A 22,999-nucleotide genomic window follows, 5' to 3' on the forward strand; every position below is an offset into this window, starting at 1 on the left:
TTCAATTACGAAAAGGACTGGGGAAGGGTAGAAAGACACCAAAACTTTAAGGTAACAAAGTTAAAGCTTGGTCGTGATTAAATAGGAACGTGGGGGATTTCTTTAATTTCAAATAGAGTGTAGTGAAGAAGAGAGATTTACAGTCGCACTAGAAAGACACCAAAACTTTAAGGTAACAAAGTTAAAGCTTGGTCGTGATTAAATAGGAACGTGGGGGATTTCTTTAATTTCAAATAGAGTGTAGTGAAGAAGAGAGATTTACAGTCGCACTTCGGTAGATTTATGACTAAACCTTGAACGACGAAGATGATTAGAAATGAGGAATCCATTGTTTTATGTGAAACTCGAGTTGCTTGGCAGTGCATTGAGAATTACATGACAAATTATACCCAAGGAGTTGTACAAAAAATTGAATATTTGTTGCTTGGAAGTGCCTAGAGAGTAACATTATCGTAAAATAAATGAAATGACAAATCAGAGACCTTTTTTCGAGTTATAAGATGAGATAGGACTACAAAGGCTCGATGTACCTAAAATCGGCATATGCTGCAGAGTGGCAGTTCCAGATTATTACCAAGTCATCTAAATTTCAAATCCTTGTGCTTACACAAGTAGACAAATCACCGTACATGAGAAATAGGTAAGAAACCATAAGCGTTTATTAAATTCATTAGAACGTTGGAAACTCAAAATCAAGAAAGTATTACAATGCCCTTCAAGAGGCATGAAATGCCAAAGATCATAAAAGTTTACAGCGGTTGCATAGAACTAAATCAAATAATTATTGCATACCACATTCATCCGACATATCAGGAGAGCAACAAAGAGATCCACATTCCATCAGCCAAAAAACCTGCATAAAAACAATATCACAAGACAATCCAGTATCATTTGCATAATTTATCTAAAATTTGAAGGGAACAAATGCAAGAAAACGATCAAATGTCACTTCTGAATTGAAGTCGTGCTGCATGGCACTTGAAATTTAATAACTAGGTCCCTCTCAAAGCAAAATAACTGAACGACATGAAGCCGTCAATAACAAAAAAGAAACCGTGAAACTCTGAACTCAACTTCAAATGGACATCAAGTAAAGAAAATCTTATTCCCTTCTAGCGCAAATGTTTAAAGAGGAAGCAATAAATGTAAGAAACATACGGAGGAAAGATGCTATAAGAATCTGAAAGGAGAAACAAAGAATTCCACCCAACTCCGAAGCTAAATAATGTGCAAAATGACTATTCTTTTTCACCAAACCTATCGCTTTAAGAAAATATTGTGACGTGAGGTCGCCATCATCTTCTTCCAATCTTCGTACACAACCGTGGTTCAATTAGCATTTCTAAAACAGCCCGCAAATCTTTTTTCCAATTTTTTTTTTGAAGTATCATAATTCACAATAATGTCCGAATCCGTTCAATCGTTTCTATGACACGTAGCTATGACAAATAGATAATTAAGTTCCAATCTCAATTACTTTCTATTCAAGCCATACAAAAACCAAAATCGGAGTAGATCCATCGAACATAAAGAAAAAGCTAAGAAGATACAAACCCTAATCGCAACGTCGGAATCGAGAAATACAAAAGCAGAATGCCGAAAAGGTTAACAGATAAGCACAAAATATGACCTTTGCTTCTGCCTACTGGGAAGAAGAAGCTGGCGATGGTTTTTTCGGTCGAGCATAATCGGGTGGCGAGTACACCACGGCGGCCAACATAGCTGCCGGAAGCACGCCGTACTTAGCCACCACCGCCAATTTCGTCACTAGAGGCTCCCCTTTCAACACACTCAGCACCATCTCCACCTGCTTTTTGTGCCCTTTCGCCCTTTTGTGTAAAGAGAGATATATATCTAGAAAATCAGGGGGAATGAGGGAAAAGGGAGTCACGGAAACGTTTATTAAGAGAAAGGGAGTCAATAGAATTTACCTTTTTATCCTTTTTTAAAATTTGTTTAAAAACTAATTTTTTCATCAGTGAGCACGTGCTGACCCAAGAAGAGCATGACCCAATAACTAGGCCAAATAATTTTTTTACTCAAAAAATCAGGTTAATTTTTTTAAAAAATTATTATTTCATTATTGTTTAATGTATATCAATGTATAATTTATGTTTGTTTTTTCATTGCAGCGGTGAATGTGGACTTTACTGTTTAGCGACAGCAGGTTATACCATGTTCAGGGAAAATGCCTATCAATTGAATTATCACAAGATTGAAAAATTTAGACATTATTGTTGTTGTTGTATTTGTGATGAATTATGGTTGTTGGATTAAAACATTTATATGATAGTTGGATTAAAACATTTATATGATATTTTGCATTGATTTTAGTTAATTTATGTGATATTTTTTTACTACATTATATTCAATCTAATAACGATCTCATACAAAAAATATATTTAGAGAATGATTCATCAATTGATCAATTATATAATATCATAAAAAATGAAAGCAAATTGTGATTTGAATTGTATTAGGATTATTGTTTCTAGTCACACAAATTGTGGCGCAACCCATGCACGACCCACTCAACCAAATTTTGGGTTGAGGCGCAACCCACTCAACCCAACCCCAAATTGGGTTGAGTGGGTCGACAACCCAATTTTGGGTTGAGGCGCAACCCACTCAACCCAAAATGCCCACTCACCCCAATTTTGGGTTGAGTGGGTTGCGCCACAGACTCAACCCTATTTTGGGTTGAGTGGGTTGCGCCATACAATATATGTGTGGCACGACCCACTCAACCCAAAATTGGGTTGAGGGGGTCGCGCCACACAATATACTCAATTTTTGGGTAGAGTAGTTTAATTTGAATCGAGTCTTACATGTTATGAGTTTTTTAGGTTCTATTATTACGAAATTTGTTAAAAAATTTATTGGAATTAAAAATTTGTTAAGAATTTTAGTCGAGCATAAATTCAACCCGATAAGAGATACATTCGTCTAATATTGTTATGAATTTTTAACCAACACACTTAAATTATAATATATAACTCATAATAAAATATTTACACAAATAAATTTTTTATATATATTTACGTTCTAATCATATATAGAATGACTTATGTATTATGAAATGATCAAAATTCAAAATCTCTCTACCACTCGACCCAAACGCGACCCAAACTGGATTAAAACATTTATATGATATTTTGCATTGATTTTAGTTAATTTATGTGATATTTTTTTACTACATTATATTCAATCTAATAACGATCTCATACAAAAAATATATTTAGAGAATGATTCATCAATTGATCAATTATATAATATCATAAAAAATGAAAGCAAATTGTGATTTGAATTGTATTAGGATTATTGTTTCTAGTCACACAAATTGTGGCGCAACCCAGGCGCGACCCACTCAACCAAATTTTGGGTTGAGGCGCAACCCACTCAACCCAACCCCAAATTGGGTTGAGTGGGTCGCGCCACCGGCGCAACCCAATTTTGGGTTGAGGCGCAACCCACTCAACCCAAAATGCCCACTCACCCCAATTTTGGGTTGAGTGGGTTGCGCCACAACCCTGTGGCGCAACCCACTCAACCCAAAATGCAACCCACTCAACCCTATTTTGGGTTGAGTGGGTTGCGCCATACAATATATGTGTGGCACGACCCACTCAACCCAAAATTGGGTTGAGGGGGTCGCGCCACACAATATACTCAATTTTTGGGTAGAGTAGTTTAATTTGAATCGAGTCTTACATGTTATGAGTTTTTTAGGTTCTATTATTACGAAATTTGTTAAAAAATTTATTGGAATTAAAAATTTGTTAAGAATTTTAGTCGAGCATAAATTCAACCCGATAAGAGATACATTCGTCTAATATTGTTATGAATTTTTAACCAACACACTTAAATTATAATATATAACTCATAATAAAATATTTACACAAATAAATTTTTTATATATATTTACGTTCTAATCATATATAGAATGACTTATGTATTATGAAATGATCAAAATTCAAAATCTCTCTACCACTCGACCCAAACGCGACCCAAACTCGACCCAAACCCTAAACCCTAAACCAAACCCTGAATCGAAATCGCCGATATCAATAAAAAAATATTTTTTTTAAAAATAAAATATTAATAACTAATTAATTAATAAACTAATAAATGATCTCACTTAACTTAATAAATGAACTCACCTAACTAACAACAGTCAACTCCCTTTCTTTGATTTATAGAAGTCAAAATCCCTTTTATTTAATTAAATTTAAAATGAGTCGTATATTTTTTATTGTCCCTAGAAAATCAAATGCAATATGTAAAATTTGTTGTTTCGTGGAATAATTTTTTTGAACTAAATGAAAAAGTAAAAAATATTTTTTTAAAAGCGTACTATTTTGGTTCAAATCTTGTAATAATATAATTCAATGGATTAGAGATGAAGAGATAAAAAATGGTGTCCTGCCCTATCAAACAAGTCTTTACAAATTTTTTATTTTTTTTTAATTTATTTCTTATTGAGAAGCTGACTGACCACGGGATGGAGCAAGAGTCAGTGGTCAAACGCTGCAGGGAAGCGATCAGGTCTGCTATACTCCGTAACCAATTAAAACCCACCACGTGTCCCAAAGCGGGAAAGTTTTACCTGTAATCACCGGTTACTAACTGAATTAAATTTAACAAAATTCCGCACCTGCTTCCTTGGTATCATTTTCTTCGATCTCTCATGCAATTTCCTCTCCGATATTTTGTCAATTGAAGGGATTTCTTTTGTATTGGACTTGTAATTGTAGACTCTTTTGTGTATTTCCATCTATCTATCATTTTATCGATAAAGAGTGGATTTCAGTTTGAATTTATTTTTTCTTTTAATGGGATTTGGATCCGTTGGTCCCTCAAGTTATTTTTTTACCGAATTCTCCTAGATTACGTTATTTTTTTCCTTTTCTGGGTGATGCGATTTCGTTTTTTTTATAGTAGGGAAATTGATCTGGAGGTTAGGTTCATTTTGTAGGTTTCGTCTTTAATTTGATTGGGTTTCGAGGTGTTGAGGATTAGAATAATTTGGAGATTCTTTGAAGGAATCGAGGTGGGGTTATTGATTTTGATATTTTAAAAGAAGGATAATATTGGTTGATCTGTTTGTGTCATTGGGTTCTTTGAATTGATCCTGGGTACAAATCTATATAATTTGTTGTTAAAGGGGCATATTGAGGTCTTGATCTTGTGAACGAAGCGTAAGTTGATGTATTAAGAAGGAAAATGGCTGGGGATATTTATTCTACACCTCCACTAACTAATGGCAAAGATTGTTATGGTGAGGACGATTATAAAGTTTCAGTTTTGAGTGAGGATATACCTGAGAACATCGAAGAAGGAAAGCAAATAGTTAACAGGAAACCACCACGGCATCTTTCTGTTGTACGTCACTCTATCAGCACCACCACATTGGTGTCACCTACTGATTTTGTGAGTGAATTCTTGCAGTAATGTAATGAATGTTTCACTTACATCCAGCTTATGTTGCTATTTAGTAGTGCCATGATGTCATTTGTAACTGAAAAAAGTTATCTAGTCTATATTACTTGTTATTAATGGTAGCAAATGTATTAGATTCATTGTTCAATTGGAGGCTTCGATTTGATAGTTGTGAGTCATGGAGGATTCTATGGTTTTCTACGAGGATAAAGCAGGAGAAACCATTTCTCTTTCAGAAAGATGTATTTTATTTATTATATTCTGCAGGCAGCATATCTGAATTTCAACTGATAACAAGATGGGGCAACTGATAACAAGATGGGGCAATGCTTGTAACTTTTAGAAGTAGTGAATTAAAAGATTAATTTTTTACTGGTACTTGGACACATTTAATTGGCAATTACTGCTGTTGGGCCTTAGCCTTTCTGAATGTTTGATGCATTATAAGTAATGCTATCTATTTTTATTATCAAGGATTTTGAGCTTGGAATGTTGGGGATTAAGTCACCATCAGATATAAATTCAAGCTTTCAACCCATCTTCCGGTCTGGAAGCTGCGGTGAGAAAGGACCAAAGCAGTATATGGAGGATGAACATATTTGCATAGACAACTTGGCTCACCATTTAGGTGAAATTGCAGGTTCCCCTTCATTTGGAGCTTTCTACGGGGTGTGTAGCTAAATTCTATTAATATATTGAACCATTCATCTTGAATGTTCTCCAATGAATCCAAGACTCAGAAAATTTGTTAAAGAAATAGATTTTGTGATCCTTTTTCCACCATATCATATTTGTTACCTGTTCTTTGCGTTTATTGAGTCACACACTTGTGTGAGCAGGTGTTTGATGGTCATGGAGGTACAGATGCAGCACAATTTGTCAAGAATAATATTCTGAAGTTCATAACTGAGGACTCCTTTTTCCCAGTTTGTCTGGAAAAAGCAATCAAGAGTGCATTTCTTAAGGCTGATTATGTTTTTGCTGATGATAGTTCCCTAGACATATCTTCTGGTACAACAGCATTGACTGCATTCATATCTGAAAGGTAAGAAAAATTATTTTCCTTCACATGTCATCAGAATTTCCTAAACTCCGCTTGTCACTACCAGTTATCAATAATCTTCTTTTAATCGTGGTTAATGTCCTGCTATGAATTAATGTATGGTGGTGTTATCTGTCACCCTGGAATTATTTGTCTTAGAGATGTGAGTCTACTGGTTGTGGATTTTTTACACCCCCCCTATATTCTGTATCCATAATCGGTAGAGAGGTGAACAAATTGTGTCTGTGGACACTATCGTATGAAGTTGGGCAACCTTATTATTAGTGCATAAAAGTACTTTATGGTGAGAGTTTTTGAAGGTGTTTTTTGTTTTTTTGAAGAGGCTCACGAACTTCATCTAAGAATTTAGGCTTTGAATTACATGTAACATGATGTCTACTCTGCAGAACATTGGTAGTCGCCAATGCTGGAGACTGTCGAGCAGTGCTGGGGAAAAGAGGGAAAGCAATAGAAATGTCCAGAGATCATAAGCCGAACTACACGTCAGAAAGACTCAGAATCGAAAAACTTGGAGGAGCTATATATGACGGCTACCTTAATGGTCAACTATCTGTCTCACGAGCGCTTGGTGACTGGCACATGAAGGGACCAAAAGGATCCTCATGCCCTTTAAGTGCCAGCCCAGAGTTACAGGCAACTGTCTTGACAGAAGAGGATGAGTTCTTGATCATTGGATGTGATGGCCTGTGGGATGTTATGAGCAGTCAATGTGCCATCACAATGGCAAGGAAAGAGTTGATGCTGCATAACGATCCTGAAAGATGCTCGAGAGAGTTAGTTAGGGAAGCGTTGAAACGCAATACTTGTGATAACTTGACAGTTATAGTGATTTGTTTCTCTCAGGATCCTCCACCTCGGATAGAGATACCTCCTAGTCGAGTCCGGAGGAGTATATCTGCTGAAGGGTTGAATCTTCTTAAAGGTGTTCTGGAAGGTAACTAGTGAGAAATACACAAGATCTTATGTTCATGCTGTAGTTTCGTTTCATGTTCTGTGTATTTAGATAGATGACACATGTTAAACAGATTAAAATACCATTAACAAACATGTGTCATCAATCTTTTCACAATGGAACATAAAATGAAATGTATCCACTGAGTAAGATGATGGCCCTAAGACTTGAATGCCAGGAAGAAAATTTCTTTGTAGTTTTTCACTAATGTCTATTTGAGTGAAGTGATGTATTAATTGAATGAGTTAAACTCTGCAGATTTCCAGAAGATAGGACGATTTTGTCCTGGTGTATATAAAGATTAGAGCCTTGTTCACTGTGTCTTTTCACGTAGAGAAATAAAGCTACTGATTTTTATTGTTAGAGAAGAGCTTCCTGAACCGACCACCCGTATGAATCATGTTTTATGACTTTGCCTCGAGCTCGGCTTGTTAAGCAGGCTAGTACTAATATTTTTATTTGTTAAATTAACAAACGAGCCAAGCTCGAACTTGTCTCGTTTATGTGGCTCGCAAGTTTGATCACGAGCTGAATATCCTTAAACTCGAGCTCGGTTTAATAAGATTAATAAACAATCTCAATCGAGTTTTTAACTGAGCCAAGCTCTGAGTAGTTCTCGAGCGGCATGGTTCATTATCTGAGTGTAGTAAACTTGCAGCGTTCCATGGATCTCCAGACATTATTATCGATAATATGAGATCTCATCCATCCAAGATCATTATCCTAATGTAGCAGAGGATGCATCTCTAAAATGATTGAAACAAAATTGCATGTCGGAGTTGTTTAGAGAACTCAATGAATTGGTTTGTACATGATCAATGTAGCATAGTTTTTTATGATCACTATGTCACCATTTGTAGTAAATTAGTTTGACAAAAATTTGCGTGAGACGATCTCACGGGTCGTATTTGTGAGACGAATCTTTTATTTGGGTCACCCATGAAAAAATATTACTTTTTATGCTAAGTATATTACTTTTTATTGTGAATATGGATAGGGTTGACTCGTCTCACAGATTATGATAAGTGAGACGGTCTCACATGAAACTCACTTAATTAGTTTTTACATCAATTACTGTTTCCACAAACGTAATTAGTAATGAAAACACAAATAATCGGATTTAAAATCTTGTAACTTTGAAGTTAAAAAATTAGTTTTGACTCGTCGAACCCATTTAATCGAACTAAATAATCCATTTACCTTTCATGCATAGAATTTTTTTTTAGGCAAACTAATTTGGAAAAAAAAAAGTTGATTCCTTTGTCTTTTTTTTTTTTTAAACAAACAGGATAACATAATTTGGCCAAAAGAAGGAAATTGTCATAATTTTGACTAGAAAGGGAAAAAAATATAAAGTTTGTATATGAATTTTAGTTTAAAAAGTGTAATTCAATTTAGAAAATTAAAGCGAATACAAAATGTAGCAGTAGCACTAGTAATTAATTCAAAAAAGAAAAAAAATAAAAAGACTATAAATATTAAAGATAATAAATAAATGGATGAATAAATTTATTTTTGCTACAAATTAATTAATTAAAAGAAAATAAATATATTCATAATTCAAAAAATCATGGATTGCCATAATATAAATTAAATCCATGGTGGGAAGAACTTGGTTTCATCATCTTCGGATGCTTTCCTGATGCTATGCCTGGCGCACGCGAGAACACACTCTCTCTTGCACTCGCTGTCGGTGAAAACCTTGATCTGCGCGCAGTCGAAGTAGCATTCCGCCATGCAATGCGGATTGATGTTCGGCGTCTCCGCCGCCTGTGCCACCACGAACAACAGAATCAACGCTGTTAAAGCAACCCAGTTGCAGGTTCTTGCCATCGTTATATATGTATTTTATCAGAGGAAGTTATTTTACGGTGAATCAATCCAACTGTTGTATTTATAGAATGGTGAGATTTGTGAAGGGCTGCGTACTTGCGTCTGTCTTTTCGCTTTTCGGGCTTAATATCCAAGCATTAATTGCTCGCGGCTTTTCGCAAATGGGATTCATTAATTTACCAATAGCGATTCGTTCGCCACCTTTTAAAATCGTTTACGACATTTTAGCAACTTTAATTTTAATGAGTGAATTAACAGGCAACAGCCCAGGTCCATGAACAAATATGTGAATATGGCATTATGATAAATATTGGATAAAAAATTTACTATAATTTTGATCTATTGCAAGTGCTGTGGAGTCCTTATAATCTTTTTCTTTTTGTTTTTTTTTTATTATCTTTTTTTCAAGAAATTTGTTTCCATGTGTTTTTAATTTAAAGTTCCAAATTGGGTGGGATTTTAATTGAAATTGTTGTAGAAATAACTAATGCTTGTTCAGTGATTATATTTTACAGAGAGTACATATCAACTTCCAATATTTCCCACTTCTGTAAAATAAATGGATACTTACTAAGTTTCGATAGTCAAGATGACCAAAAAAACGTCCTTGTATTTCTCCTAAAGTAGTTTCTTCAACAGCTCAAGAAAAAATGTAAATTCACAAGTTAAGCTTCATAAACTTTGCATTCCTCGTCTGCAGGATTGGTCTTGCAGAAGTCCTCCAATGGATCTCCACTTCCTTGCACAGATGCTCCAGACCACTTATTCGCCACAAGGTGAGCCAAATCAACAACCCTTTGGCTGAAAAATATCGAACATGACCGGCATTAAAGATATGACTCGATCAAATATGTTTTGTACAAGTATGGAACATTAATCTATCTATAAGCAATCAAAGAAGTTCTGGTGCACACTCCAGGGGAAGATTTAGCGGAGTGAGAAGAGGCAGTCTCCCCCTTAACCGGAAAAAATTTCGTTTTTAATGCAGTTTTAGAAAAACCTCTTTGTTCCACTCTTCCATTATTCTGGATCTATCCATGCAGTCTGCATACACTTCATGTGATAGAAATATATACAATGATAACACATACCTATATCCCCATTCATTATCGTACCAAGCCACGACCTTCACCATATCGTCTCCCATCACCATTGTCAATGAAGAATCGATGGTTGAAGAAACGTCAGAGCATCGGAAATCAACAGAAACAAGAGGGATGTCACACACATCCAACACGCCAGCCAATGGTCCTTTGGCTGCTTTTCTGAAAGCAGCATTGACATCTTCGGCCGTTAGTCCTTTTTTCTCGACATTGACAACCAGGTCAACCACAGATACATTAGGCGTTGGCACACGAAGAGCAATGCCATTGAGTTTCCCCTTGAGCTGGGGTAGCACAAGTGACACAGCCTTTGCTGCACCCGTGCTGGTTGGCACTATGTTGAGTGCTGCAGCTCTAGCTCTCCTCAAGTCTCGGTGGGAAGCGTCCAGGAGCCTCTGCATATAACACAGTTCAAACGATCATATACAGTTGCAGATCCATGAAGGAATTTGTGTAACACGAGGTCGAGACCTAATGGATTTATGGGCAACAACATCTAGGAAACCCTCCCTCCAACACCCCCCAGCCCCCATGCCGATCGTACAACATCAAAATGAGCATGTACAGAACACGGGACCGATTCAATGGTTATCAATGCACCTGTTATGTATAAATAAGAATAGCAGATAGTTTGTTGAAGCGAAATTACCTGGTCACCAGTGTAAGAGTGAGTGGTCGTCATTGTACCTTTAACAATGCCTGGAAATCGAACCAAAAAAAGCACACTCTGGTGAATATTGAAACTTACCCATGAAACATAAGACTCTAGTACTATGTTGCAAGAATAGCATGCTTTTAACAGTTTACTACTTCGGAATTTTGAATACCCTTTTACACGAACTGAATCAGAATACAGGCCTCAATCCTGAAAAATCGTCTTACCAAACTCTTCGTCCATGATCTTCACGAATGGAGCCAAACAGTTGGTCGTGCAAGAAGCATTGCTGCAAAAATTCCAACTCTTAGATCTTAGGCTACTCGTAAAGTCTCTCTAACATTACTTTTCGAGGAAGAAAAACACTAATGAAATGTATGGACCTTATGATATCAGCTACCTCGTGATAGTAATCCTGCTCGTTTACCCCTACCACGTAGGTTGGAATATCAGCACCCTTTGCCGGAGCAGTGATGAGAACCTTCTTTGCTCCGGCTTGGATGTGCTTACCTGCTCCTGGACCGTCAACAAATACACCTGTTCCCTGTATTAAAACCGTTCGGTTCTTCAAAACTGTCTCTCAAACAAGCAGATTTAAAGATTCAATCCTTAATACTCAAAACTAGGGTAAAGAAACATAAATCTTGATGGCTTGAGTTCAATCCCACCTCAATTACAATGTCTATTCCGAGTTCTGCCCAAGGAAGTTGGAGAGGGTCCCTGCTAGATACAACCTTGATTGGCTTCCCGTCAACACTGATGGTCTCTTTATCGACTATTTTAACATCTGCTTTGAACGTACCCAGTATCGAGTCATACTTGAGCAAGTGAGAGGCCTGAAATGCCATTGAATGAATCATACAAAAGAAAGTCCGGTATAAGAGAACAAATAACACCTCCAGAATCTAATCAAGAAACTGGGCTCTTTATGCTTACATTTTTTACACCTCCACTGTCATTGACCACAACAACTTCCAGTGGCGAGTTCTTGCGGCCATGCCAGCACCGGAGGAAGTTCCTCCCGATACGTCCAAATCCGTTGATAGCTACCTTCAATTTGGCTACGGTCTCTCCATTCAATGGGGTAGATCCCGCGGTCTAATGTAGCACATCATACACATTATTTTGTATTAGGAGACCGGAAGTAATCATGCATCGACCTATATATTCTTCTTTTGTAACTAAATACCTTTGGAGTGAGCTGAGCAGCGACTACATCAAAGAAAGAAGTGTCCCTATTATTCTTGGAGAAGGTCACACATCCACTGGACCTAAGGCCAGAGAACTCTGCTACTTCCAGCTTCTACAAAACAATTAAAAAGTACCACCAATATTCAATCAGAGCCCTTGAAATAGTACTGTTAGAACTGTATATCAATTAACCAGATTCGAAAATTCCAAAAAAGGGTTCTTAATCAATGATATGAAAGCGAGATTGAAATGTTAGAGATAAAAAATACTTAAAAATAAATTTAAAAACCTCTCAGCACTTGTATTTAAGAACTGGAGGAGTCAGAAAGACTAAAAAATTTTCCAGGAATTGGTGTGAAATCACATTGTTTGTTCGAAAGTTTAGCAGGGAAGGTTCCGATTGGCTACATGCATCGGAGAAAAAGTGAAGACAACAAATACCTTAGAGAAGCATTGAGCTGAAAAAAAGTGGGAATCCTTGGAGGGGAGCCTGGTGCTCGTTGGGATTCTTGAAGAGGCCAAAGCTGCATGGGAAGCCATGGCCGCAACTAAAACAACTTTACAAAACACTTCTAGCTATATATAACTTCAAGAACATTATTTTAGCAATTGAAAGCCTTGCCTCGAAATTATGGTTGCGAGTGGTTTATTGTAGTGAGTGGTGAGGATGATGTGTGAACTTGATATCAGATAAGATGATGCTATTTTTTTAAATATAGAAATTTGAACCACATATTGTTCCTGAATTGATTTTGTTTGGTTTCGTTCTTTTTCATTCACGGTGTGCCCTTTCACTATTGTAGAAAGATATATGCTTTTTTAGAAGATATATGAGGTGAAAGAAATCAAGAAAATCCACAGCCATTGGATTTATCATCTGGCTGAGATGCATTCATAACTGATGGTACATATGTGTTGCGGCAGAAATATATTTTCTTCCGTCTATGTGGGCGATGCCGCGACGGCAATCATGTGAGCGAGCCAAAAATGCTTTCTTTTTCCTTGGGAAAAAAATAAGAAAGAGATATGACTCAGCCCCTTGAGATTAGATCCGAGTACAACATTTGCAAGAAAATCACAATTAATTTCCTTTGATTCATATAGTTTTTTCTAATGCTTTTCCCCCAAAAAGTTGTCATCGTGTCGAGTTGAGAAAATGCAGTTTTTTAAGAATTGAATGCATTTCAATGTTTTCAGAATCAGCTCTAAGGGTGACCATTTCGATATAGATTTTACAACATCCCATCACCGAGTTAATATTTATTATTATAGGTATGTTTCTCAAATATTAGACTCCCAAAAGCGAAAGAAGTCGTGATTGTAATTCATGACGCACGACCAAATCCTACACATTAATGTTTTGGAAAACTATCATCCATTAACCATCAAGATACTAGAGTTAAAACCTGGAATGAAGTGCTAATGCTTTAAAAGCACACTAATATTAGGGTCATCAAATGAATCAAGAGCTAAGCAATGGAATGACCAAGGTATTATTTACTCCAATGTTGTATTCTAAACCTTGTCAAACGAACAGAGAATCACCATGTTTAACGAAGTAAATAAAGCTAACACGATGACTAGCATTGTAGCATCGTAATCATCTCAAATAACTGGAGAAGAGCAAGAGAGATCTAGATGAGTGCTTCAATGTCATCGGCGCCGATTGCTACTCCATTTGGGGGTTCTTCTGATATCAACTGATTGGATACATTATCAATAGCAGAGTTGAGCTGTTCAATCTTCTCAGACAGCTTCTTCCGTTGCTTCTGAGGATATGATATGTTGTTAGGATCAAGTAACAAGATAAGACTGCACACTATACAGTACTGACTTTATGAAATTACGGAGTACATGTTGAGCAAATTCCGCCAAAAAAAAAAACAAAGATAAAAGATAATCCTAATGGTGTGATTTTAGTTGACAATTAATGGTATTGAGCCATTGGCATTTACTAGCAAAAGCACTTTCTTTGTTGTGGAAGACCATGACCATTTGATTTTGCTGAAAATTGTTTATCCTTCTCAGGTGCTAGTTATGCAACAAGCAACAGATGTAAAACTCTTTCTTTGTCAAAAGCCAGGTTTCACAATGGCTCAGTACAGCCCTCTCACCATAGAATAGCTTATTCAGGGAGGATGGCCTCTAGTTGAAGACATTTTGCTGGTGGTCTTTTGATTAATTTTTGTAAACCTAGGGTACACAATATGAGATGCTTTTTGTTTATAAAGAATTCGGCACTAAGAAACTAACTGTAATATATAAATATGCATAATAATCATCAGATCACTTTTAGATCGTTGGGAAGTAGGATCTTTGATGATTATTATTTATTGAGCTTAATGTATGAATGTTCAAAGAGGCACAAAGAAACATCTACTTTACATCATCTCCATCGTTAAAATCAGACAAAAATTTGTGCATATGCATAGCTAATGATATTGCAATCCATAACATGAACCCTCCATCAAATTGAGGAGCAAAGAGAATAGAGATCTTGCAAAATAAGACATATGCTTACCTCCAAAGCCTTTTCTTCGTCATAAATAAATTTGGGAAGTTTTTTCATCAGATCCTTTTTGTCAGCACCGGTTAAAGCCTTGCTGATCTGTGAAAGCGAAAAAAGAACTATTCCTTGAGTGTCTGGAGAAACGGTTTCATAATCTTGATCCATCACAATGCATCAGATGGGTATGTGATGCATTGGCATGGAAACAAATTCCAACGCCGAAATAACATATTCAAATTTTTATATGATGTTTAACTGTAATCAACTGAGGTGATACACACAACCAACCACCGATGAAATAGAATATTGAAATTTCTATACGATATTTAACCTAAATCACCTGAGGTGCATACACACAACCAAGTGTTCCAACAATTATACCGCCTAGAACAAAGCCACCGATAAACAAGCTTGTACCGCCTGATCTTCCACCGTCGCTGCCATTAAACATGTGACAGGAGATACAATTAGAAACTTCTCGAGATATATTGCTCTTTCGTTTTCTTTATATTCCATTTTGATATTAGATCCTAGGATCTTAATTCATCACAAGTTCCATGCAGGTGTTTTCTTTTCAGCATCAATATCATAAAAGCTGACTTTGGTGGGTATTTTGGTCTAATAATCGATGCTTTTAGGTCCACTTGTTGTATTGTTGTATTTTTTATGCCCTTGCACTCAAAACAATTACAACAAAGCAGAGAGTATGTCCATGTGAAGGTGATTTAAACTGATTTTTTATTTGCATGTCAAATACCAGTTTAAGTCAAATTGGAAAACTGTTGACATAAATGCAGTGAGATCCAGTTTACATGTTGCTTCAATACAAATTATCCATTTACATTTAATGGTAGTTCATTGAAACAAATGGGAAAATAAAAGGATTAACTTTCCAATAAGAAAACCACTTTCTTACACTCAGAAGCACAGCAACCGCAATTTGATGGTGAAAATAGTACCTATAACCTGCTTGAATGGTGAGCGTCCTCTTCTCGGAAGATGAAATCCTTGTTCCTTCAGAAACGAAGGTCAATCTGGTGGCACCCACACTGGCAACATACTGGTATCCAGGCTTCAAAGAAGTACCTAGCAAGAGTAAGTTAACCATTCAAATAAAGTAAAAATGTCACATACCAAAACACGGGACAACAATTAAAAAGTGAAACTCTAAGGATCGCACAGAGGTCAAAATCTAATATTAAAAAATTAAAAATTGAATTGTAATCTGTCAATTTGAAAACAATTTCTGAGCATAGTTTAAGGTATATTTTCACAACACCCCAAAATGAGAAGAGTATACATTTGGATTTCTTTATTTCTTTTATACCGACGGGCAAAAGATTAAAACCAACCCTTCAACACACCCAGAAGCTCGGAGACATTAATGTGCTCTCACTTCAAGATATAACAAAAATGAACAAATTTCTTTCATCCAGAGCCAGTTCACAAAAAATCTTTACTTTCTATCTACAGCAGAACTTAAAGATTTACCATTCAGACTTTTCAATTCAACCCCCCACCCACTCTCACCTCCTACAAGAGTCCCGACAGAGAAGAATCTTTTCCAGATTAGACCTCAATAATAGCAGAAAAACATTAATGTGCATAGTGCCCTAGACAAATAACTAAATTTTAAATCGATTATAACGACAGTTAATAGATGAGGGAAAAAAGAAAAAAGAAAAAAGAAAACTAAAAATCCAATTGAGAGACCATCTTCGGAAAATTATGGTAAAATGATGTATGATGCCGAATCAGTCTCTCAATCCTCCACATTATCACCTCAAAGTTACAATAGAAACAAAATTATAAACAAATAAACGATGCAATACAAAAGCTGATCCTGCTCGAAGAACCCATCCCAGTCGATTACTTTCATCCCAAAATAAATCGAAACAGTTTGTTCATTTTACCAAATGAGAAACCTACAAAAAGAGTGTAGATTTACCTGATGAGAGCTGGCAAGATGGGTTTTTTGCAATCACAAGCGAATTGGATAGAGCTGTCATAGTGTAAAAGGATTTCAGAGAAATATGAAACGAGCGAGTTAAAATGGCGTAAATATTTTGTTCTACGAGTAATATCAGTTACCCCCCTTAACTTACTTCATTGACACTTTTGTCCCTCATGTATGAGAAGTATACATATTCTATTTAATTTAGAGTTTTGATAATTTTAATAATTTTTTTAAATGATATACTTTTATGAATATGAAATATTTTTATAACTTTTACAAAATTTCATATATTTATAAACAGATTTTTGTAAATTTGTGTAGGATAAGACGACAAATTGTAAATAATATAGTAATGATAAATCTATACGTACATGACATATTATTATATAACTTTAATAATTTGTAAAATTTGAGTTAAATATTCAATAAAATAAAAACATGAGAATCGTTCAATATTTTATCGCCTCCATCAAACAGTTAATGAATCACTAAGCTAATTTAGCAGCTGTTATAGTTTACGTTTTTCAATTAAAGATTTAAGCTATTAAAGTGATGTGTTGTTTATTCAAGTGATAATGTATGTAATTAACCAAAAAATGATTTAAAACGATTATTTATAATAAAAAATAATAACAAAATTAGTGTATAAAATTTATGTTTGAATAATTAATCTGAAATTAAAATACAAATATAAAAGAAAAAATTATAAATTCTTGAAATTCTGTGTTCACCCAACGACCACAAGGAAAAAGAAATTACTATAAGAAACCAATTTACCCAGGGGAAATAATAAACCCGCCAATACCTGAGCACCAACTGGGAAACACAACGTTCAATTAATTTAGCATATTCTCTCTCTGTTATAAGCAAATTCTGAAAGCCAAATTGACCAACGAGTGCCTTGGAGGCGTAGCGTCTGTGTTTGGATAATAATGGAATAAAAATTGTATCAACTGTTTCGTTGGTACATTCTCCGACGGCTATGGCTTCCATTGGAACCTCTGACAAGGGTATACTGCAAAATACTCGATGTTGTTTGAAGCCCAATGGCCAAACAAAGCAGCCGCCTGTTGTTTTGCCAATGCCCATTTCAAGAAGATCGGCGATTTTCATCTCTTTGATGCCTTTAAGCCTTATTGCTCTTCCGCAAATTTTGCTGGCTAGAGAGAGGCGGAACAGAAAGATCATCCCACTTGAAGATTATCTCACTGGCCGTTAGATTCTTTACTTTTTTGTTTCGTTTTGCTGCAGTTTCTCGTTTTTGTATTGTTGTTTTGCGTTTATTTTTCCTGGTGGTGTCTCTGCTGCATAGTTTTTTCGTGCGCTTTCTTCATTGTTAGCTTCCCAAGCCCATGTTGTTTCGAGAGATTCTCAAATCTTTCTGAAACGATTCATGGTTATTTTCTGAAGGGATCTCTCATCATTTGCATTTAAAGATGATGCCTTTTCTTTTCTTGCTGCTGGCCGCTGGGCACTTATGTTAACTTGATTGGAACAGTGAATGAATCCATGGGGATTTCTTGTTTTGGTGTTTGCTTTCTATACATCTTGATGAAATCATGGTGTTTACCTGTTTGATAGATGCTATATACAAATGTTTGGTGATATAATTTCAATCATTTGACAGATACATTCAGTGAGGTAGTAGCAAAATCAAAAACAGATTCGTAGGTTTCGCAAAGACTATGCAATTAGTAAGAAAAGGCATGGCCTTTATGATAGAGTTGTTAGCTATCAAATTTTTGGATGTTAATCTTTCGCTGAGGAAAACAACTGCTAGGATGAAAGTTGCTTACCTCTTCATTATCATAGGGACAATGTCGCAATCGCACAACCACTCTATAACAAATTATGGAATGACTAAAGAGTTTGATGGGTCTTTTGACCGAATAGGCTAATCTTTTAGGTTTAGACTGCATTGGAAAAAAATTATGCTAAGATGTCTTGATATATCATTCTTCTTCTATACCATCAAATGCCAGCAATCGATATTTTCATGTTCTTACCATTTTTTTTTGTTGGAGTAGCCGATGGACTTAAGTATTATGATGTGGTAGAAGGGAAAGGTCCTGTCGCCGAAAAGGGATCAACCGCACAGGTGCATTTTGACTGTTTATATCGTGGTATTACAGCTGTATCAAGTCGAGAATCTAAACTCTTGGCTGGAAATAGAATCATCGCCCAGGTTATTTTGTTTTTTCTTAGTTATTGTTAACCACCGGCAACAGATAAAACTACAGGCAAACTAACAAAATTACTGATATCAACGTTCTTGTACACTTAAGTAGCCTTACGAGTTCCAAGTCGAAGCAGCACCGGGAAAAGAGCGAAAACGTGAGTTTGTAGACAATCCAAATGGTTTGTTCTCTGCGCAGGCTGCACCTAAACCTCCAAAGGCCATGTATACCATAACTGAAGGGATGAAAGTTGGTGGAAAGGTAACCCAGGTTACCTACTTTATATGCCTATATCATTATTGTGGAGGAGCAATTGCCCCCACAGACCTATGTCGCTGCTTATTATGCAGCACAACAATCAATACATTGTTCATTGAGTTGTGTCGCTATTAACAGCCATGGCTTTTGATATGTTGCTACAATTATTATATTTGTGTGACTTAACATTCCAAAATGCCATGGAGATCCTATTCAAACATCTCTCTCGTCATGTTGTTTCATAATTTCATTTCCTTTGTGTTCATATACTTTTTTCTGTGATCCAGAGGACTGTGATAATTCCTCCAGAGGAAGGATACGGCCCGAAAGGAATGAAATTCCGGTAATCCATTTCCTTCCTCCTCACTGATTTTTAACCTGTTTGGTTTTGTTTGATATTCAACTGGGAGTCATGAAGGTGCTGTGCTTCATGTTGCAGCCTGGAGCTGAATTTGAGCTGAACATTGAACTTTTGCAAGTAATATCACTTGAAGGCAAGTAAACACTAATCTGGATTGAAGCAGGAAAGGCTGTTTACACTGTTTGTCTTGAAAAACAAATCTATGCTTTGAAGATGAATAATATCTATTCGGTCACAGTCATCGACACTGACACAACGTCATAACCAAAATACCCTTCAATGAAAATAAAAAAATAGTAAGCGGATCTTGTAAATCTAATTTTCTTTCTTCAGAAGAAACATGGAGAGGAACCGCTGATGAATCGCGACTTCCAAATTCAAAGTGGCCAACCATAAATCCTCATTTTTTGGATAAATCTGAAGAATTCTGAAGTTTATTCGAAAGTAAAACGTAAAAAATTACAACTTTGAGGAAAAATAAACAATGAATGAGAAATAAATAAAAATAAAACATGAAGAGTATTTCGGTCATAAATCGATGTTATTTCTCTTGTTACACTCGCACAACACATAATATTATCAATCTATCAAATTACATATTTTATATCATATCAAGCATTTATCAATCATCAATTATCACATCTTACTGACAAAACGAACCCTAAAATGTCAAATTAAGGTGCCAAGTCAAAATGTTTATTCATCTGTGGTTTGGCTACCTACAAAAATATAAATAAGTTTTTTAATTTAATATAAAGAATATACAAGAAATGAATAGAATGTGGCAAAAAGGCAGAGCCCTACATTCATTAAGAAATAAGAACCAAATATTGCGGTGCAAAAGTGTGCTGTCTTTTGTTTGGTTGTCCACTCCTCCTTTGCCAACAGTAATCAAATACTTTCCATCGGTTTTCATTCATTATTTGACACTTTGCTTTAGAGCTGTCACTCTCGCCTAATTAACACGTAACTCCTCCTCCTATTATAACCAAATTCTTGGTCCGACCACGTTATTTTTATTTACATAATGATACGCATTTATATATATTCGATTATACAAATCATAATTATTATTAAAATTGTATCGTCGGTTTTAACAAGAGAAATTCTTCTTAAAATACAAGTTTCTATCTTGTAACTGAAAATTTACATTACTCATTAGAAAGCAAAATACTATATTTTTTTATCGAATTACTTTAATACCCATTGATTAAACATGGAATTTTAGAATAGAAAGATGACAAAATTTGTGTGAGACGGTTTCACGGGTCATATTCGTGAGACGGATATCTTATTTGGGTCATCCATGAAAAAATATTATTTTTTAGGTTAAAAATATCATTTTTTATTGTGAATATCAGTAGAATTGATCCGTCTTATAAATAAAAATTCGTGAGATCGTCTCATAAAAAACCTACTGTAAAAGGAGATAGTAAATCATTTGATCCACCACAATAAAAGCAATCGCATGTCCCAGTGATATTTTGTAAATTTATTATCGTATTTACTTATTTCTAAAGATAATAATAAGTCATCGATATATATGTATATATATATATTTAAGTTAGGAAATAACATTTATTTTTAGAGATTTTATATTTTATTTTAGAGTGAATCTCATGTGAGATCGTCTCACGGATTTTAATCTGTGAGACGGGTCAACTATATCCATATTGACAATAAAAAGTAATACTCTTAGCATAAAAAGTAATACCTTTTCATGGATAACCTAAATAAGATATCCGTCTCACAAATACGATCCATGAGACCGTCTCACACAAATTTTTGCCTGAAAAAAATTTTGTATGGAAAGTGAACCATGCAAAATTGGAGAAAGAAAACATAGAAGGTGGGTTGGGCGTGTGTCTCCGCTATAAAAGGAAAGCATCCTTCGTGCCGACTCCATCGCTTCTCCCTTGTTCTCCACTGTCCATTCCCTCATACTCTCTCTCTATAAACACTCTCTCAGTTCCCTCGATATGGACATTCGCCGGAGGCCCCTCAAATCATCCCACACCACCCGTTGCTCCGCTGCCTCCGGCGTACATTCTGATAGCAAGGCATCGGACGCGCTTCCGCTCCCGCTGTACCTCACCAACACTGTTTTCTTCACGCTCTTTTTCTCGGTCGCCTACTTTCTTCTGCACCGGTGGAGGGACAAGATCCGTAACTCCACTCCGCTGCACGTCCTCACGCTGTCCGAGCTCGCTGCTGTTGTCTCTCTCATTGCTTCTTTTATTTACCTACTTGGGTTCTTTGGGATTGATTTCGTTCAGTCGTTTATTTCGAGGAACGAACTCGAAGCCAGTGAGGTTCGGGGGAAATTCGTTCTTCGAGAGGAAGACCCGGATTGGACCGACGTTCGGTGCTCTGATTTCTCCATGGACCGTCCTCCGATCAAGCAGTCGTGTTCAGTCGAAGATGAAGATATCGTGAAAGCCGTGGTCTCTGGAGAAATCCCGTCATATTCTCTTGAGTCGAAGCTCGGGGATTGCTTCAAAGCAGCTCAAATCCGGCGAGAGGCGTTGCAGCGGCCTGACCAGTAGGTCGTTGGACGGGTTGCCGTTGGAAGGTTTTGATTATGATTCGATTCTGGGGCAATGCTGCGAGATGCCGGTGGGCTATGTGCAGATTCCGGTGGGGATCGTGGGCCCACTGTTGCTGAATGGGTGCGAGTACTCGGTGCCGATGGCTACTACAGAAGGTTGCTTGGCGGCGAGCACCAACAGAGGTTGCAAGGCGATCCACGCATCTGGAGGTGCCACCTGTGTGCTTCTCCGAGATGGGATGACAAGAGCTCCGGTGGTGAGGTTCCCGTCGGCGAAAAGGGCGGCGGAGTTGAAGTTTTTCTTGGAAGACCCTCTCAATTTCGATTCCTTGTCTGTTGTTTTTAATAAGTAAGCAAACTATCTTTCTTTCGTTTATTCAGTCATTGCTTCTTTCTTTTCTGAATAATTTTTGCATGTGGAATTCATTTCGTTTATTCAACTCTTAATGCGCTTGATTCTTCGGTATCCATCTAAGGAAGGCTGCTAATTGCTATAAACGTGTAGCGGATGTGTGGTCTTTTCCATTAACATAAACTTTTGATAATGTCTCCCCTTTTAAGCAATGATTGGCTGTAAAAAGAACAGAAACTGAGCGGTCAAATTGATTCACTGTGAGTCTCAGTATGTTGCTGTGCTGATATTGTTTTCATTTTTCTGAGTTGGTGGTTTTTACGGACACCTGACATTGAAACCGTGCTTTATTAAGTTGCTCTTGTTTGATATGGCTATATGCGTTGAATTCGATTCTGTTACTGGAAATGTATCTCCGTTTCAACGAATTTTCAATGTTGGAACAGGTCAAGTAGATTTGCAAGACTCCTTAGAATTCAATGTGCTATTGCGGGGAAAAATCTGTACATTAGATTTAGCTGTAGCACAGGTGATGCCATGGGGATGAACATGGTTTCGAAAGGTGTTCAGAATGTCTTAGACTTCCTTCAAAACGATTTTC

The 22,999-nt window shown here is 36.3% G+C and overlaps 4 protein-coding genes, 1 long non-coding RNA gene and 1 pseudogene across 8 annotated transcripts; 3 read left to right on the forward strand and 3 right to left on the reverse strand.

The window, feature by feature from the left end:
* Positions 1 to 637: 637 nt before the first annotated feature.
* On the reverse strand, positions 638 to 2,177 carry LOC140814019 (uncharacterized). The gene is made up of 2 exons (XR_012114055.1): positions 1,631 to 2,177; positions 638 to 853 (listed from the first exon to the last, which is right to left on the reverse strand). It is a non-coding gene; the product is annotated as an uncharacterized lncRNA (long non-coding RNA).
* A 2,479-nt stretch (positions 2,178 to 4,656) lies between these two features.
* LOC140841208 (probable protein phosphatase 2C 27) lies at positions 4,657 to 7,770 on the forward strand. 2 transcript variants are annotated; one of them, XM_073208474.1, is made up of 4 exons: positions 4,657 to 5,430; positions 5,914 to 6,108; positions 6,279 to 6,484; positions 6,889 to 7,770. In XM_073208474.1, the coding sequence occupies exons 1-4, from the start codon at positions 5,224 to 5,226 to the stop codon at positions 7,442 to 7,444; spliced, it is 1,164 nt and encodes a 387-aa protein (XP_073064575.1). In that variant the 5' UTR covers positions 4,657 to 5,223; the 3' UTR covers positions 7,445 to 7,770. The 2 variants fall into 2 exon arrangements, with proteins under 2 accessions (XP_073064575.1, XP_073064584.1); XM_073208483.1 differs by lacking the exon at positions 4,657 to 5,430 and adding an exon at positions 5,704 to 5,814.
* Positions 7,771 to 9,810: 2,040 nt separating this feature from the next.
* LOC140841272 (glyceraldehyde-3-phosphate dehydrogenase B, chloroplastic) lies at positions 9,811 to 12,920 on the reverse strand. The gene is made up of 9 exons (XM_073208563.1): positions 12,678 to 12,920; positions 12,235 to 12,348; positions 11,982 to 12,143; positions 11,714 to 11,881; positions 11,429 to 11,589; positions 11,273 to 11,334; positions 11,040 to 11,089; positions 10,379 to 10,785; positions 9,811 to 10,088 (listed from the first exon to the last, which is right to left on the reverse strand). Exons 1-9 carry the CDS (start codon positions 12,774 to 12,776, stop codon positions 9,953 to 9,955), a joined length of 1,359 nt encoding a protein of 452 aa, XP_073064664.1. The 5' UTR covers positions 12,777 to 12,920; the 3' UTR covers positions 9,811 to 9,952.
* A 786-nt stretch (positions 12,921 to 13,706) lies between these two features.
* Positions 13,707 to 16,820, reverse strand: LOC140841301 (uncharacterized). Of its 3 annotated transcripts, none has more exons than XM_073208603.1 (5): positions 16,694 to 16,820; positions 15,705 to 15,831; positions 15,086 to 15,182; positions 14,758 to 14,844; positions 13,707 to 14,005 (listed from the first exon to the last, which is right to left on the reverse strand). In XM_073208603.1, the coding sequence occupies exons 1-5, from the start codon at positions 16,752 to 16,754 to the stop codon at positions 13,871 to 13,873; spliced, it is 507 nt and encodes a 168-aa protein (XP_073064704.1). In that variant the 5' UTR covers positions 16,755 to 16,820; the 3' UTR covers positions 13,707 to 13,870. The 3 variants fall into 3 exon arrangements, with proteins under 3 accessions (XP_073064704.1, XP_073064712.1, XP_073064719.1); XM_073208611.1 differs by having other exon boundaries at positions 16,578 to 16,743; XM_073208618.1 differs by lacking the exon at positions 16,694 to 16,820 and adding an exon at positions 16,237 to 16,287 and having other exon boundaries at positions 15,705 to 15,817.
* A 708-nt stretch (positions 16,821 to 17,528) lies between these two features.
* LOC140841294 (peptidyl-prolyl cis-trans isomerase FKBP18, chloroplastic-like) lies at positions 17,529 to 19,688 on the forward strand. The gene is made up of 5 exons (XM_073208595.1): positions 17,529 to 17,916; positions 18,730 to 18,887; positions 18,991 to 19,140; positions 19,425 to 19,480; positions 19,577 to 19,688. The coding sequence occupies exons 1-5, from the start codon at positions 17,685 to 17,687 to the stop codon at positions 19,596 to 19,598; spliced, it is 618 nt and encodes a 205-aa protein (XP_073064696.1). The 5' UTR covers positions 17,529 to 17,684; the 3' UTR covers positions 19,599 to 19,688.
* A 1,680-nt stretch (positions 19,689 to 21,368) lies between these two features.
* On the forward strand, positions 21,369 to 22,995 carry LOC140809604 (3-hydroxy-3-methylglutaryl coenzyme A reductase 1-like; annotated as a pseudogene).
* Positions 22,996 to 22,999: the final 4 nt, after the last annotated feature.

This window comes from Primulina eburnea, chromosome 1 (genome assembly GCF_022965805.1).
Source record: "Primulina eburnea isolate SZY01 chromosome 1, ASM2296580v1, whole genome shotgun sequence".
NCBI classification, from domain to species: Eukaryota; Viridiplantae; Streptophyta; class Magnoliopsida; order Lamiales; family Gesneriaceae; genus Primulina; species Primulina eburnea.

What these genes read in the sequence shown, in the direction of transcription:
- LOC140841301 (XM_073208603.1), bottom strand. Translation starts at nt 16,754, where the DNA reads ATGACAGCTCTATCCAATTCGCTTGTGATTGCAAAAAACCCATCTTGC. An exon ending in ATCTTGCCAGCTCTCATCAG is followed by an intron (nt 15,832 to 16,693) that starts GTAAATCTACAC and finishes TACTCTTGCTAG; the next exon opens with GTACTTCTTTGAAGCCTGGA. An exon ending in ACGAAGAAAAGGCTTTGGAG is followed by an intron (nt 14,006 to 14,757) that starts GTAAGCATATGT and finishes TCATATCCTCAG; the next exon opens with AAGCAACGGAAGAAGCTGTC.
- LOC140841294 (XM_073208595.1), top strand. Translation starts at nt 17,685, where the DNA reads ATGGCTTCCATTGGAACCTCTGACAAGGGTATACTGCAAAATACTCGA. An exon ending in TGAAGATTATCTCACTGGCC is followed by an intron (nt 17,917 to 18,729) that starts GTTAGATTCTTT and finishes TTGTTGGAGTAG; the next exon opens with CCGATGGACTTAAGTATTAT. An exon ending in CCGAAAGGAATGAAATTCCG is followed by an intron (nt 19,481 to 19,576) that starts GTAATCCATTTC and finishes TTCATGTTGCAG; the next exon opens with CCTGGAGCTGAATTTGAGCT.
- LOC140841208 (XM_073208474.1), top strand. Translation starts at nt 5,224, where the DNA reads ATGGCTGGGGATATTTATTCTACACCTCCACTAACTAATGGCAAAGAT. An exon ending in CATTTGGAGCTTTCTACGGG is followed by an intron (nt 6,109 to 6,278) that starts GTGTGTAGCTAA and finishes TTGTGTGAGCAG; the next exon opens with GTGTTTGATGGTCATGGAGG. An exon ending in ACTGCATTCATATCTGAAAG is followed by an intron (nt 6,485 to 6,888) that starts GTAAGAAAAATT and finishes TCTACTCTGCAG; the next exon opens with AACATTGGTAGTCGCCAATG.
- LOC140841272 (XM_073208563.1), bottom strand. Translation starts at nt 12,776, where the DNA reads ATGGCTTCCCATGCAGCTTTGGCCTCTTCAAGAATCCCAACGAGCACC. An exon ending in GAATAGACATTGTAATTGAG is followed by an intron (nt 11,590 to 11,713) that starts GTGGGATTGAAC and finishes GTTTTAATACAG; the next exon opens with GGAACAGGTGTATTTGTTGA. An exon ending in GATCATGGACGAAGAGTTTG is followed by an intron (nt 11,090 to 11,272) that starts GTAAGACGATTT and finishes TTCGATTTCCAG; the next exon opens with GCATTGTTAAAGGTACAATG.